Here is a 12,033-nt window from a genome sequence, read left to right as displayed (position 1 = left end):
CAGGCTGAGGTGGAAGGAGGAAGACTTGGGAAGCATGTGAGGGAGCTCCGTTCCCACCTTGTGCAGGCTCAGAAGCTCCTTATGGCCTTCCCCCAAGTGACCCTGGAGCAGCCAGTCTCCAGGTGTCTGGGCACCTGCCGAGACCCTCTAGCCTCTCTACAGAGACTTTTCCCTAGTACATTCTGGGATGGGAGAACAGGAGGGGGAAAGAAGCAGGAAGGGCCTTTCTCCAGGCCCCATAGCAGGCGAGGACAGCATTATGTGTCTTTTTGCTACATTCTGCTGTAGAACATTTAGGCTCCATCTGACCAGCACCTGAGCCAACCAGTCTGCCCTGCCCTTCTCTCATCTTTGCATTCTCCAGTTTTAAAAAGTCCTGGGGCTGTGGGCTAGAGAGCAAGAAAAACGAGAAGGCTGTCCTCAAGGTGCTGCAGGAGGAGTACCGGAAGCTGGGGCCCTTGTCCTTCGCGGAGATCAACGTGCTGATCTGCTTCTTCCTGCTGGTCATCCTGTGGTTCTCCCGAGACCCCGGCTTCATGCCCGGCTGGCTGACTGTCGCCTGGGTGGAGGGTGAGACAAAGTAAGTCTTGGATTCAATAGAAATCGCTGGCTTAGGGCCAGGCGTGTTGGCTCACACATGTAATCCCAGCACTTTGGGAGGCTGAAGTGGGTGGGTCACTTGAGGTCAGGAGATCGAGACCATCCTGGCCAACATGGTGAAACCCTGTCTCTACTAAAAATACAAAAAATTAGCGAGGCGTGGTGGCACATGCCTGTAGTCCCAGCTACTTGGGAGGCTGAGGCAGGAGAATCACTTGAACCCAGGAGGCAGAGGTTGCAGTGAGCCCAGATCGTGCCACTGCACTCCAGCCTGGGCAACAGAGAGAGACTCCGTCTCAAAAAAAAAAGAAAGAAAGACACCGCTGGCTTAGTGCACTAGTGCCTAAATGCTGCTGTTCTCAGCTACAGGTGGCAAGAGGAATGTGGGCCAGGCACTCATGCTTGGTCAAGACTTCTCCTCTTTTGGGAGCTGGGTTTCAGAGAGCACTCTGTTGGTTTCATGACTCATTTTTGTTTTCTGACCAAGCTCCACAATAAGACCCTAATGTGTTCCTGTGGTATCCTCTCCTCCCTGAGTAGGCTGAGCAGAAAATCCTTGGCCAGGCAGGGTGGCCAGAGCTGTGATGAGAGAGATTTCTTGGGCTAGGAGTAGGGTTCCCAGAGCTCTAGTTTCCAAATCTCTGCTCTGCCATCTTCCCTTTCTCATCTTCACATCTGGTCAAATCCCTCCAAAGGCACACATCTAGGAAGCTTCATAGACAGAGACTTGGCAAAGGGGGTACATGTAGTTTCTCTCCTGGCTAAGACGTTGTCAGAATGGAAGAAAGGATGAGAAACATGTACATCCTAGAAAAGGCAGAAGATGTGGGCAGGGAGATGCTGCTATGATGGCCATTTCATTTTGAAGGTCGGCTTAGGTCAGCACCAAAGTCCTCATGGTCACCCTGGTGAACCCAGAATTCTAGAGAACCTGGTCAAGAAGAGGTCCTGAAATACACCTATGGAGAATGCACGCTGAGAGGGGGAAGTAGACTGCTTAGGATCACCCAAAGTTGGTGGTCAAGAGTGTGGGCATCTTGATTTCTAGCCAGGATTCAGTCTCCCATACCACTCTTATTTTTTTATTTTTTTATTTTTTTGAGACAGAGTCTCACACTGTCACCCAGGCTGGAGTGCAATGGCATGATCTCAACTCACTGCAACCTCCACCTCCCAGCAATTCTCCTGCCTCAGCCTGCCGAGTAGCTGGGATTACAGGCGCCCGCCACCATGTCTGGCTAATTTTTTGTATTTTTAGTAGAGACGGGGTTTCACTATGTCGGCCAGGCTGGTCTTGAACTCCTGACCTTGTGATCTTCCCGCCTCAGCCTCCCAAAGTGCTGGGATTACAGGCATAAGCCCCCGCACCCGGCCACCACTCTTGACCTTGACTTTTAAGGCTGTGAGCCTGTTTCTTTGCATAGGAGCATTTGGACACAGAACTGCTGGAGTTGGGATGGGTTTGTTGAGTGACTGTCTCTGTCGCAGATGAGCTGTGCTTTTCCCCACCTAGGTATGTCTCCGATGCCACTGTGGCCATCTTTGTGGCCACCCTGCTATTCATTGTGCCTTCACAGAAGCCCAAGTTTAACTTCCGCAGCCAGACTGAGGAAGGTAAGTCTCCTGTTCCGATCGCCCAGTCATCAGGACTAGAGCCCTGGAAGCAAAGGGTCACTATGGGATGCCCTGGGCCTAGAGGGAGAAAATCCCATCATATCTAAGAGGACTGGCTACAAAAGCCTGGGCAACAGTGGCTTTCAAGCCACCGGTGGTATTATTTAGTGCAAAATCTCTTTTTTGCTTTTTAACATTTGAATTTAACATTTGAAATTTTATTTATATTACAACAGGAACAGAAAATGTTTCAAATTTTCCATAACACTGATTTCCATTCAGCAATTTTTTGTTTTCTCTCTTCCTCCCAGTCTTTGCTAATATGGCTGTATATTACATTATAATCAACACACACAGTTTGAATCCTATTTCTTTGTTGTTTCTTCTACCACTTTTGATTGATATTACACTATAAACATTTCCCACTATTGCTACAGTCTTCAAATATATTTTCTCTAATAATGGCATTATATTGCGTTGAGGGGTTGTAATCATTCTCCTGTTATAGAACATTTTGGCTGTTTTGAATTTTTTATTTTCATAAATTAATGTTTTCTTGCATATAGCTTTTCCTTTGAGGGTATTTTTTCTTTAGGATAAACTTCTAGGAGTAATATTGCTGGGGTGATAGAATATAAAGTCTTAATGGCCCTTAAAATGTATGGCCAAATTGCTTTTCAAAAAGGTCATACCAATTTACGATGCTATTGGCAGTGTGTGTAATAGTTTGATCATATCCTCACCAGCAATGTGTATATTATTGTAAACTTTAGCTAATTTATAAGTAGGAAATGGTACCTCATTGTCCTTATTAGCTTTATTCCCCCTTGATTAGATTTCTTTTGTCTTCTAATGCTGCTCTGGTGTGTGTGTGTGTGTGTGTGTGTGTGTGTGTGTGTGTGTTTTTCTTTTTCTTCCCAGAAAGGAAAACTCCATTTTATCCCCCTCCCCTGCTGGATTGGAAGGTAACCCAGGAGAAAGTGCCCTGGGGCATTGTGCTGCTACTAGGGGGCGGATTTGCTCTGGCTAAAGGATCTGAGGTAACTTCTCCAGCCACAGGCTGCCCAGAGCCCTCTTCTTCGTCAAGAGGGTGGCATTTCTCCACCCTTCCATCCCTGGGCTTGTGTGTTTCTGTGCCTGCATCCTTCGTATAACCGCACATTCCTTGAGGACATGGACTCTGTCTTGTCATCTAGGAACTCTACACCACACACAGGGCCTGGAAGACAGAAAGTAACCTTTGAGCGATTGCAGGAATGAGTGAATGAGTGACCGTGGTTAGCCAAGAGAGGCAGAGGACACTGTCAGGCACCCTCTGGGGCTTGATCACAATAATCTCTGCTTTGATTTGTCTGAGGGAAATCTTTCTTTCCAGTCCTTGTCAATATTGTTTACTACTACCTTTGGTCCTTCTACTGGCTACTTAATATGGTAGCTACTTCAAAATTTTTCTTTAGCTAAGTATGTAGCAGCGTAGGAGGTGAGGAACATGTTGGAAAACACACAAAAATATAACTTTCTTTACCTCCTTCTTTCCCTCCTGGGGAAGAAATGAGCCAGAGGGAGGGATGAGCTAGCTTGTTGCTGCTGTCCTCCAACCAACCATCTACCCACCCAAGTATCCAGGAGTGTAATAGACAGACTTGGTCTTGTTATTGCTGTTTCTTCAATATCTAGGACACAGCCTGGTGCCTAGTGGGTGCTAAGTTTTTGCGGAGGTGAACAAATCCATCCATCTAGTCACCTCTTCATCCATCATCCATGCATCTATTCATGTCTTCATCCATCCATCCGTCCGTCTGTCCGTCCGTCCATCCATCCATCCATCCATCCATCCATCCATCCATCCATCCATCTGTCCATCCATCCACCCATCTATCTATCCATCCATCCATTCAACCATCCATCCATCCACCCATCTATCCATCCATCCATCCATCCATCCATCCATCCATCCATCCATCCATCTATCCATCCATCCATCCAACATTCCTATTATGTCCCTAGTGTTAGGCCAGGCACAGAGATTACAGAGGAGATTGAGATACGGTCCCTGTTCGTGGCAGACTTCACAGACTAGGGAGGGGCACATATATGAAAGGGCATTTCAGGAAGTAGCACACGAGCAAGGGAAAAATGTGAGGTATTTAGCTGAGGAGAAGTAGAAGATGAGGCTGGTGAGGCTACCAGAAGCCACTTCTCTGAGGGCCGCAAGATAGAGGGGTGTGGACTTGATCGTGAAGGCAGTAGACAGCCACTGAAGGACTGAGGCCAGGGGGTGAGTTGGTCAGATCTGCACATGAGGAAATCACTCTGATGTCTGGAGTAGGGGCCTGGGCTGGGTAGGGCTTGAAGGAGAACTAGCTGAGAGTCTGCAGCCTTCCATCTCACTCAGGCTCAGAGCTTTGGACTCTGTAGACATTCTCTCCTCCTCTGGCCCCCAGCTCAGCACAGTCTCCGGCTTTACTTCGGACTCAGACTATTCCTGCTCAGCCTTCGTTGCTGACTTCTCTGTTCTCCCTGAAACAGGAGTGTCTGCCCAGGCTCTGTCCTTGGCCTCTCCTCTTTTTACACTTCATTCTCTCCCTGGACAATCTCTTCTCAGCCCAAAGCCCTAAATCTAAACCCTCAATGTCTGGTTGAAATCATTCTCCTGAGCTTCCAAAACTGTGGAGCACTGAAGAGGAGGAGATGGATGTGAGACATTTGGGTGACTTGGTGACTGACTGGGTATAAGGAAGGAGGGGAACAGAGACCGGCAGCATGACTCCCAGCCTACTGGGCTGGATGGCTGGTGGATGGTGTGTCCATTCACCAAACTGGGAGGCCCAGAGAGAGAAGCAGATTCTGGGCTATGGAGGATGAATGCAGGGTGGAGCATGTTGAGTCTGTTGTGCTCTTGGGACATCTGGGTGGACATTTCCAGAAGGTGTATGGGTATGTAAATCCACATAGTAGGCCAGCTGGCTGGAAATACAGATTTAGGAGACAGCAGAGTGAGGACGGGGATGAAAATGGTGGGAATGGATGAGGTCACCTATGAGGTGTAGAGAGAGAGGGTCGGGAGGGGAGGATGGGCCAAGCTTGCTCTGGCCCTGAAGGAACTGCAAGCTGGGAGCGCTGAGATGACTGCCCTCCTGGTGCTTCCCAGGCCTCGGGGCTGTCCGTGTGGATGGGGAAGCAGATGGAGCCCTTGCACGCAGTGCCCCCGGCAGCCATCACCTTGATCTTGTCCTTGCTCATTGCCGTGTTCACTGAGTGCACAAGCAACGTGGCCACCACCACCTTGTTCCTGCCCATCTTTGCCTCCATGGTAAGTAACCTGACAGTGGGGAGGAGCCCTTCCATTTCACAGGAACACATGGCCATATTGTGGGTCCCTGACGAGGCAGCAATATCCAGGCCAGACTCAGACCAGGCTTTGGAGACCCAGGTCTGACTGTGACGTGGATTTGTGGACCCTGGATGCCTCTGCCCCTGAGGCCTCCGCTGCTTTGCCACTCCTCTTTGTATCCCTCCTGCTGACTAAAGCACCAACCATGGACCAAGTGCTCAAGTTTATTTTATAAATCTAACTGGATTATTTTTCAAGCTGGGGAGACAGGACTTGGGCTAAGGAGGAGCAGGCCAGTGCCGTGGTCTCTGAGCATGTAGCACAGGTGTGCAGGAGGACTGCAGACCGGGAGCACCACTGGCTGGAAACCCCAGGAAGAGGCCTTGGAGGAGTGGGGACTTGGGAGTAGGTAGGAAGGGAGAGAGAATTCTGGGAAGATGGAGCAGCGCAAGGAAAGGCAATGGTGCACATGACTGAGGACTCCTGGAAGCCTTGCTTGGTGAGCACAGGGATAAGGGATCCCGGGGAGTTGAGAGAGGTAGCTGTCGGTTGTGGGAAAAGCTGCTGAGTGCCAGGCTAAGGCATTCTGTTCTGTGGACTAGCATGTTTTTGAGTTGGGACTGAGAAGAAAGCAGAGCTTATAGGAAAATCAGTGGCTATGGGTTTTTTTTTGTTTGTTTTTTTTTGCATTTCCTTCTGTCATCCATTGCAAGACATACCAGCTTCAGGGTAGTATGGAAAGATCCCTGGTCTCGTAGTCAGAAGACCCGAGTTCAAGATGTGGGATCTCTGAACATGGCCCTTCAGTTCTTTCTTCCGAGAGCTGTGCTGATGGCCAAGTAAGATGAGGGCTATGAAAAGCCTCTGTAGACTGCAAAATGAGCATGGGAGAGGCTGTCATTATTCTGGAATTGGGAGACAGATTTACAGAGGGCCTGAACACAGGATCGAAGGTGGTGAATTTCCATTCGGCTGCCTGGGCGTCTGCATGTATAAAAAGCAAACCTAAGTGGTTTTTTTCTCCTCCAAGTGAAGATGAAAGTGTTAAAAATAGCAAGGAGGTGAAAATGTTCAAAATAGCAAAGTGGCCTGTCTCCTCTTCTCCTAAGCAGACTGTCCAAACAGACGCCCAGTAGAAGGAGCACCTTTTGATGCTTGGCACGTGGTGGTGATGCTTCCTCTCTCCTAGCACAGGCCGTGGCTTTGTCATCTCCAGCCCTAACTGGGAGCACTGAGGGTTCCAACCAGGCAAATGCAGGCCCTAACGGGCTCTTTGAAAACAGGCTTTTCTAGAACCAGGAACCTCAAGTAAAAACTCCCCCAGCTACCTCTAAGGCCCATCACACTCCTGTCTCACGCCCACCTATGAGAAAGGAAAAGGTGATGGTCATTGAGCTGGGCTGCAGAGCAGTGTGAGGTGCAGACACCATGAGGTACCCACAGCTAGGAAAATGAGGATGGTGGGGGAGAGGCGCCAGGGAAGAGCTGGGCCCCTGCGTGGGACCCCTCAGTGATTCCCAGGGGGCGTGGGACTTGCGCAGTCCTTTCAGAGGGCTGTTTACCAACAGGAACCGTAACATTAAACCTGCTCAGACCCCTTGACTCAGCAATTTCATGTCTGGGAATATATCTTAGGAAAATAAGCAGAGATGCCTACCAACATATGTGATGATGATGTATGACAGAATTATTATACAAATATATCCATAGTAACAGGGGGTTTGCTGAAATAAATTATCATATATTCATATAATATGACATTATCAGGCCATTAAAAATCACAGTTTCAAAGAGTAATAAAATGGGAACATGCTCATAGTATAGTTTTTTTTAATTGCAGATGGTATATGGCTAAAAATGTCTAATAATGCAAAGATGTATACAGACCTTAATCCTCTAGCCTCCTCCCTACAGATGACCTCTGTTAATTTCTCAAATATTTTTCTGGATATTTTACACACACACACACACACACACACACACACTCTCTCTCTCTTTAAATAAAGGGTATCATTCTATAGTCATTACACATCTTAATTTTTTTTTTTTTGAGACAGAGTTTAACTCTTGTCACCCAGGCTGGAGTGCAATGGTGTGATCTTGGCTCACTGCAACCTCCACCTCCCGGGTTCAAGAGATTCTCCTGCCTCAGCCTCCCAAGTAGCTGGGATTACAGGTGCCTGCCACCTTGCCTGGCTAATTTTTTGTATTTTTAGTGGAGACAGCGTTTCACCAAATTGGTCAGGCTGGTCTCAAACTCCTGACCTCAGGTGATCCGCCTGCCTTGGCCTCCCAAAGTGCTGGGATTACGGGCGTGAGCCACTGCGCCTGGCCATTCATCTTAATTTTTAAAAAATCTAACCATGAAGCCTTGGTTATCTTGGAGGTCTTTCCTGATTAGCACAAAAAGAAAAAAAAAATCCAATTCTTTACAGCTGCATACTATTCCATTATTTGTATATATCATATTTTATTTAACCATTCTGCTATTAGTGACCATTGAGTTGGCTTCCTGTGTTTTGCTGTTACATGGTTGCAACAAACATGTTTGCATGTGTCTGCCCTCATGTGCATGATACATGATTGATTTGATAGATTTTAGGAATTACATCATTCATTCATACACTCAGCAAATATTTAATGAGTGCCTACTCTCTGATAGGTGCTGTTGGATGTGGCTAAATTTTAAAGTGTAGAATTTAAAAGGTGGCTACCAAATTCCATGTGCAAAATGACCCCACGCATGTATAAAAACACACACATCCACAGATTTATATGCGGGAGAGAAGATGTGGTCCCTGGCCTCTAGGCTCTCTCAGTCTGTGGCAGGACACACAGACATGTGCACGCGGCACTGTAAGGTTGAGCACAGTCTAAGTACTCAGCATGGTCTCTGGCACATAGTAGGTGCCCAAGAAATACATGTCGAATGAATTGAGGGGGTAAGGCCTTCTAGGGCAGGTGGCCTCTGTGCTCAGCCTTCAGTGTTCCGTAGGTGGAATTATCTGCCAGAGACGTGGCAAAAGGGAGAGGAACCAAGACAGAGGCACAGAGGTTCAAACGTACCCAGCACATTCAGAGAATCCTTTTCAGAATCACGTCCCCAAGAGCTTCTGTGTTCTGTACGGTGATGTTGCAGTGCTGTTTTTCCGCAGTCTCGCTCCATCGGCCTCAATCCGCTGTACATCATGCTGCCCTGTACCCTGAGTGCCTCCTTTGCCTTCATGTTGCCTGTGGCCACCCCTCCGAATGCCATCGTGTTCACCTACGGGCACCTCAAGGTTGCTGACATGGTAACACAGCTGTTTTTATTTACTCCCGTCGGACTATAATGCTGTTGTCATAAGGGATGCCCCATTTATGAATGACAGAGTTTCAAAACGATGTCATGTGACTTGGGAATACCACGGAACATCCAGACCTGTAGCCATTGTTGACATTTATAATGCAGCTTTTCTTCTTTTTTTTGAGATGATCTCAAGCCTCACACACTGTTCTTTCTCTGAGGTGGGTTATAGACTCTCCCACCTGGAGAAGCCTGTGCAGGCACCAGGGGAGTCCTTGGAAGGGGTGAAGGTGGGGCTGAGGGACTCACGTGGCCAAGGATGAACTTGACAAATTAGCAAGAACCATGAAGATAGGCAGGGCAGGCTTAGGCAGCAGGGGGATGCTAATGACAGTCACAGAGATTCGTAGGGGTGCCTGAAGAGGTAGAAGCAGGGAGAGGGAGAGAGAGAGCACTGCCTGGGAGTAGATAATGCCTTGGAAACAAATGTAGTCAGAGGAAGAACTCTTCATTGGCTCTGTCACCTTTGCTGGGAGAAGGGCAGCTTTGCAGCTCTGGGCTGGGAAAGGGGCAAGTGTGTGAGCCCAGGAGGCCAGAAATGTACCTGGGACCAATCGGGTGTTCGTTATCTCAGAGCCTCTGCTGGGTATCTCGGGGACTCCATGGAGCATTTTCAAAAAAAGGGTGGGTCCCAGAAACCATGGACTGCAAACTTGACTCCAATCCCCAGTAAAATATGTACAACAGGGTAGTGAAGCGATGGTTAGTGACCATGAGGGAAGCTTGCAGAGCAGGCATCAGAAAGAGCCTGAGGAGGTCCACAGGGAAGCTGGCACGTCCTTGTAGGATGGTTAAGGCACTGGGGTGAGCAATGAACCTGGACTCACACACTGGGCTCTGTGACCGTTTCCCTGAATGGCCTAAGCTGTTGCCTCCTGTCACTTCTCTGAGGTCCTTTTCCAAATGCGCACGGGCATAGAGAACCCATCCGTTCTGCCTACTTCCCAGGGATGCCTTGAGCACTGAGGATACCTGGGGGACATGAAGTCGCACTGTCCTGGGGGTCTGGACACCCCAGCCAGGGACGGAGCATGGCACAGGGACATCGAGGCCCAGTGAGCCGACCCTTTGTCCTCCTCTCTGAGAGCGCTAGTCCCCAGCAGGCCTCAGGGTGCTGACTCTGACACTGTCTCTTTTCCAGGTGAAAACAGGAGTCATAATGAACATAATTGGAGTCTTCTGTGTGTTTTTGGCTGTCAACACCTGGGGACGGGCCATATTTGACTTGGATCATTTCCCTGACTGGGCTAATGTGACACATATTGAGACTTAGGAAGAGCCACAAGACCACACACACAGCCCTTGCCCTCCTCAGGACTACCGAACCTTCTGGCACATCTTGTACAGAGTTTTGGGGTTCACACCCCAAAATGACCCAACGATGTCCACACACCACCAAAACCCAGCCAATGGGCCACCTCTTCCTCCAGGCCTGGATGCAGAGATGGTCATGGGCAGCTGGAGGGCAGGCTCAGAAATGAAGGGAACCCCTCAGTGGGCTGCTGGACCCATCTTTCCCAAGCCTTGCCATTATCTCTGTGAGGGAAGCCAGGTGGCCGAGGGATCAGGATGCAGGCTGCTGTACCCGCTCTGCCTCAAGCATCCCCCACACGGGGCTCTGGTTTTCACTCGCTTCGTCCTAGGTAGTTTAAATGGGAATCAAATCCCCTGGTTGAGAGCTAAGACAACCACCTACCAGTGCCCATGTCCCTTCCAGCTCACCTTGAGCAGCCTCAGATCATCTCTGTCACTCTGGAAGGGACACCCCAGCCAGGGACGGAATGCCTGGTCTTGAGCAACCTCCCACTGCTGGAGTGAGAGTGGGAATCAGAGCCTCCTGAAGCCTCTGGGAACTCCTCGTGTGGCCACCACCAAAGGATGAGGAATCTGAGTTGCCAACTTCAGGACGACACCTGGCTTCCCACCCACAGTGCACCACAGGCCGACCTACTCCCTTCATCACTTGGTTCTGTTTTAATTGACTGGCCCCCTGTCCCACCTCTCCAGTGAGCCTCCTTCAACTCCTTGGTCCCCTGTTGTCTGGGTCAACATTTGCCGAGACGCCCTGGCTGGCACCCTCTGGGGTCCCCCTTTTCTCCCAGGCAGGTCATCTTTTCTGGGAGATGCTTCCCCTGCCATCCCCAAATAGCTAGGATCACACTCCAAGTATGGGCAGTGATGGCGCTCTGGGGGCCACAGTGGGCTATCTAGGTCCTCCCTCACCTGAGGCCCAGAGTGGACACAGCTGTTAATTTCCACTGGCTATGCCACTTCAGAGGCTTTCATGCCAGCGTTTGAGCTCCTCTGGGGAAAATCTTCCCTTTGTTGACTGGCCTTCACAGCCATGGCTGGTGACAACAGAGGATCGTTGAGAATGAGCAGTGCTTGGTGATCTCTCAGCAAACAACCCCTGCCCGTGGGCCAATCTACTTGAAGTTCCTCGGACAAAGACCCCAAAGTGGGGCAACAACTCCAGAGAGGCTGTGGGAATCTTCAGAACCCCCCTGTAAGAGACAGACATGAGAGACAAGCATCTTCTTTCCCCCGCAAGTCCATTTTATTTCCTTCTTGTGCTGCTCTGGAAGAGAGGCAGTAGCAAAGAGATGAGCTCCTGGATGGCATTTTCCAGGGCAGGAGAAAGTATGAGAGCCTCAGGAAACCCCATCAAGGACCGAGTATGTGTCTGGTTCCTTGGGTGGGACGATTCCTGACCACACTGTCCAGCTCTTGCTCTCATTAAATGCTCTGTCTCCCACGGAAAGCTCCACTGTGCTGCTGACTTGTCTCTGGTTTTCTGCAGTGTGGGGAGCCCAGGGAGGTGGATGAATGAACGGTTATGCCCTGCCCACCTGCTGGGTGCCAGGCCTTCCTGTCCCTGTTGAATCCACTAGTTATCTCATTCGATCTTTGCAGCAACCCTGTGAGATAGCAAGGTATTATTATCCTCCTTTCTCTTTCAAAAAATAGGCTCAGAGAGGCCAAGGGAAGTGTCCAAAGTCACACATCAAGTTACTAGCAGTTACAGTTCCAACCAAGAGCTTCCAACCCCATACCCCGTGCTCCTTCTGCTAACCATGAAGGGCTTTGGCCTTATGGGGCTTGTAGGGAAAGGTGAGTGGCCAAGAGCAAGTCCATGCCA

General features: G+C 49.4%; 1 protein-coding gene across 1 annotated transcript in view; it reads left to right on the top strand.

The window, feature by feature from the left end:
- SLC13A5 (solute carrier family 13 member 5) overlaps positions 1 to 11,830 on the top strand; it is a 32,125-nt gene extending 20,295 nt beyond the window's left edge. The window contains exons 8-13 of the mRNA XM_008962494.4: positions 365 to 580; positions 2,114 to 2,214; positions 3,136 to 3,254; positions 5,366 to 5,527; positions 8,704 to 8,841; positions 10,036 to 11,830. Of these exons, the coding sequence (XP_008960742.2) occupies positions 365 to 580; positions 2,114 to 2,214; positions 3,136 to 3,254; positions 5,366 to 5,527; positions 8,704 to 8,841; positions 10,036 to 10,167 (868 nt within the window). The 3' untranslated portion in view covers positions 10,168 to 11,830. The remainder of the gene's footprint in view (positions 1 to 364; positions 581 to 2,113; positions 2,215 to 3,135; positions 3,255 to 5,365; positions 5,528 to 8,703; positions 8,842 to 10,035) is intronic.
- Positions 11,831 to 12,033: the final 203 nt, after the last annotated feature.

Source organism: Pan paniscus, chromosome 19 (assembly GCF_029289425.2).
Source record: "Pan paniscus chromosome 19, NHGRI_mPanPan1-v2.0_pri, whole genome shotgun sequence".
Classification (NCBI taxonomy): Eukaryota; Metazoa; Chordata; class Mammalia; order Primates; family Hominidae; genus Pan; species Pan paniscus.
This window is presented reverse-complemented; position numbering and strand designations above follow the sequence as displayed.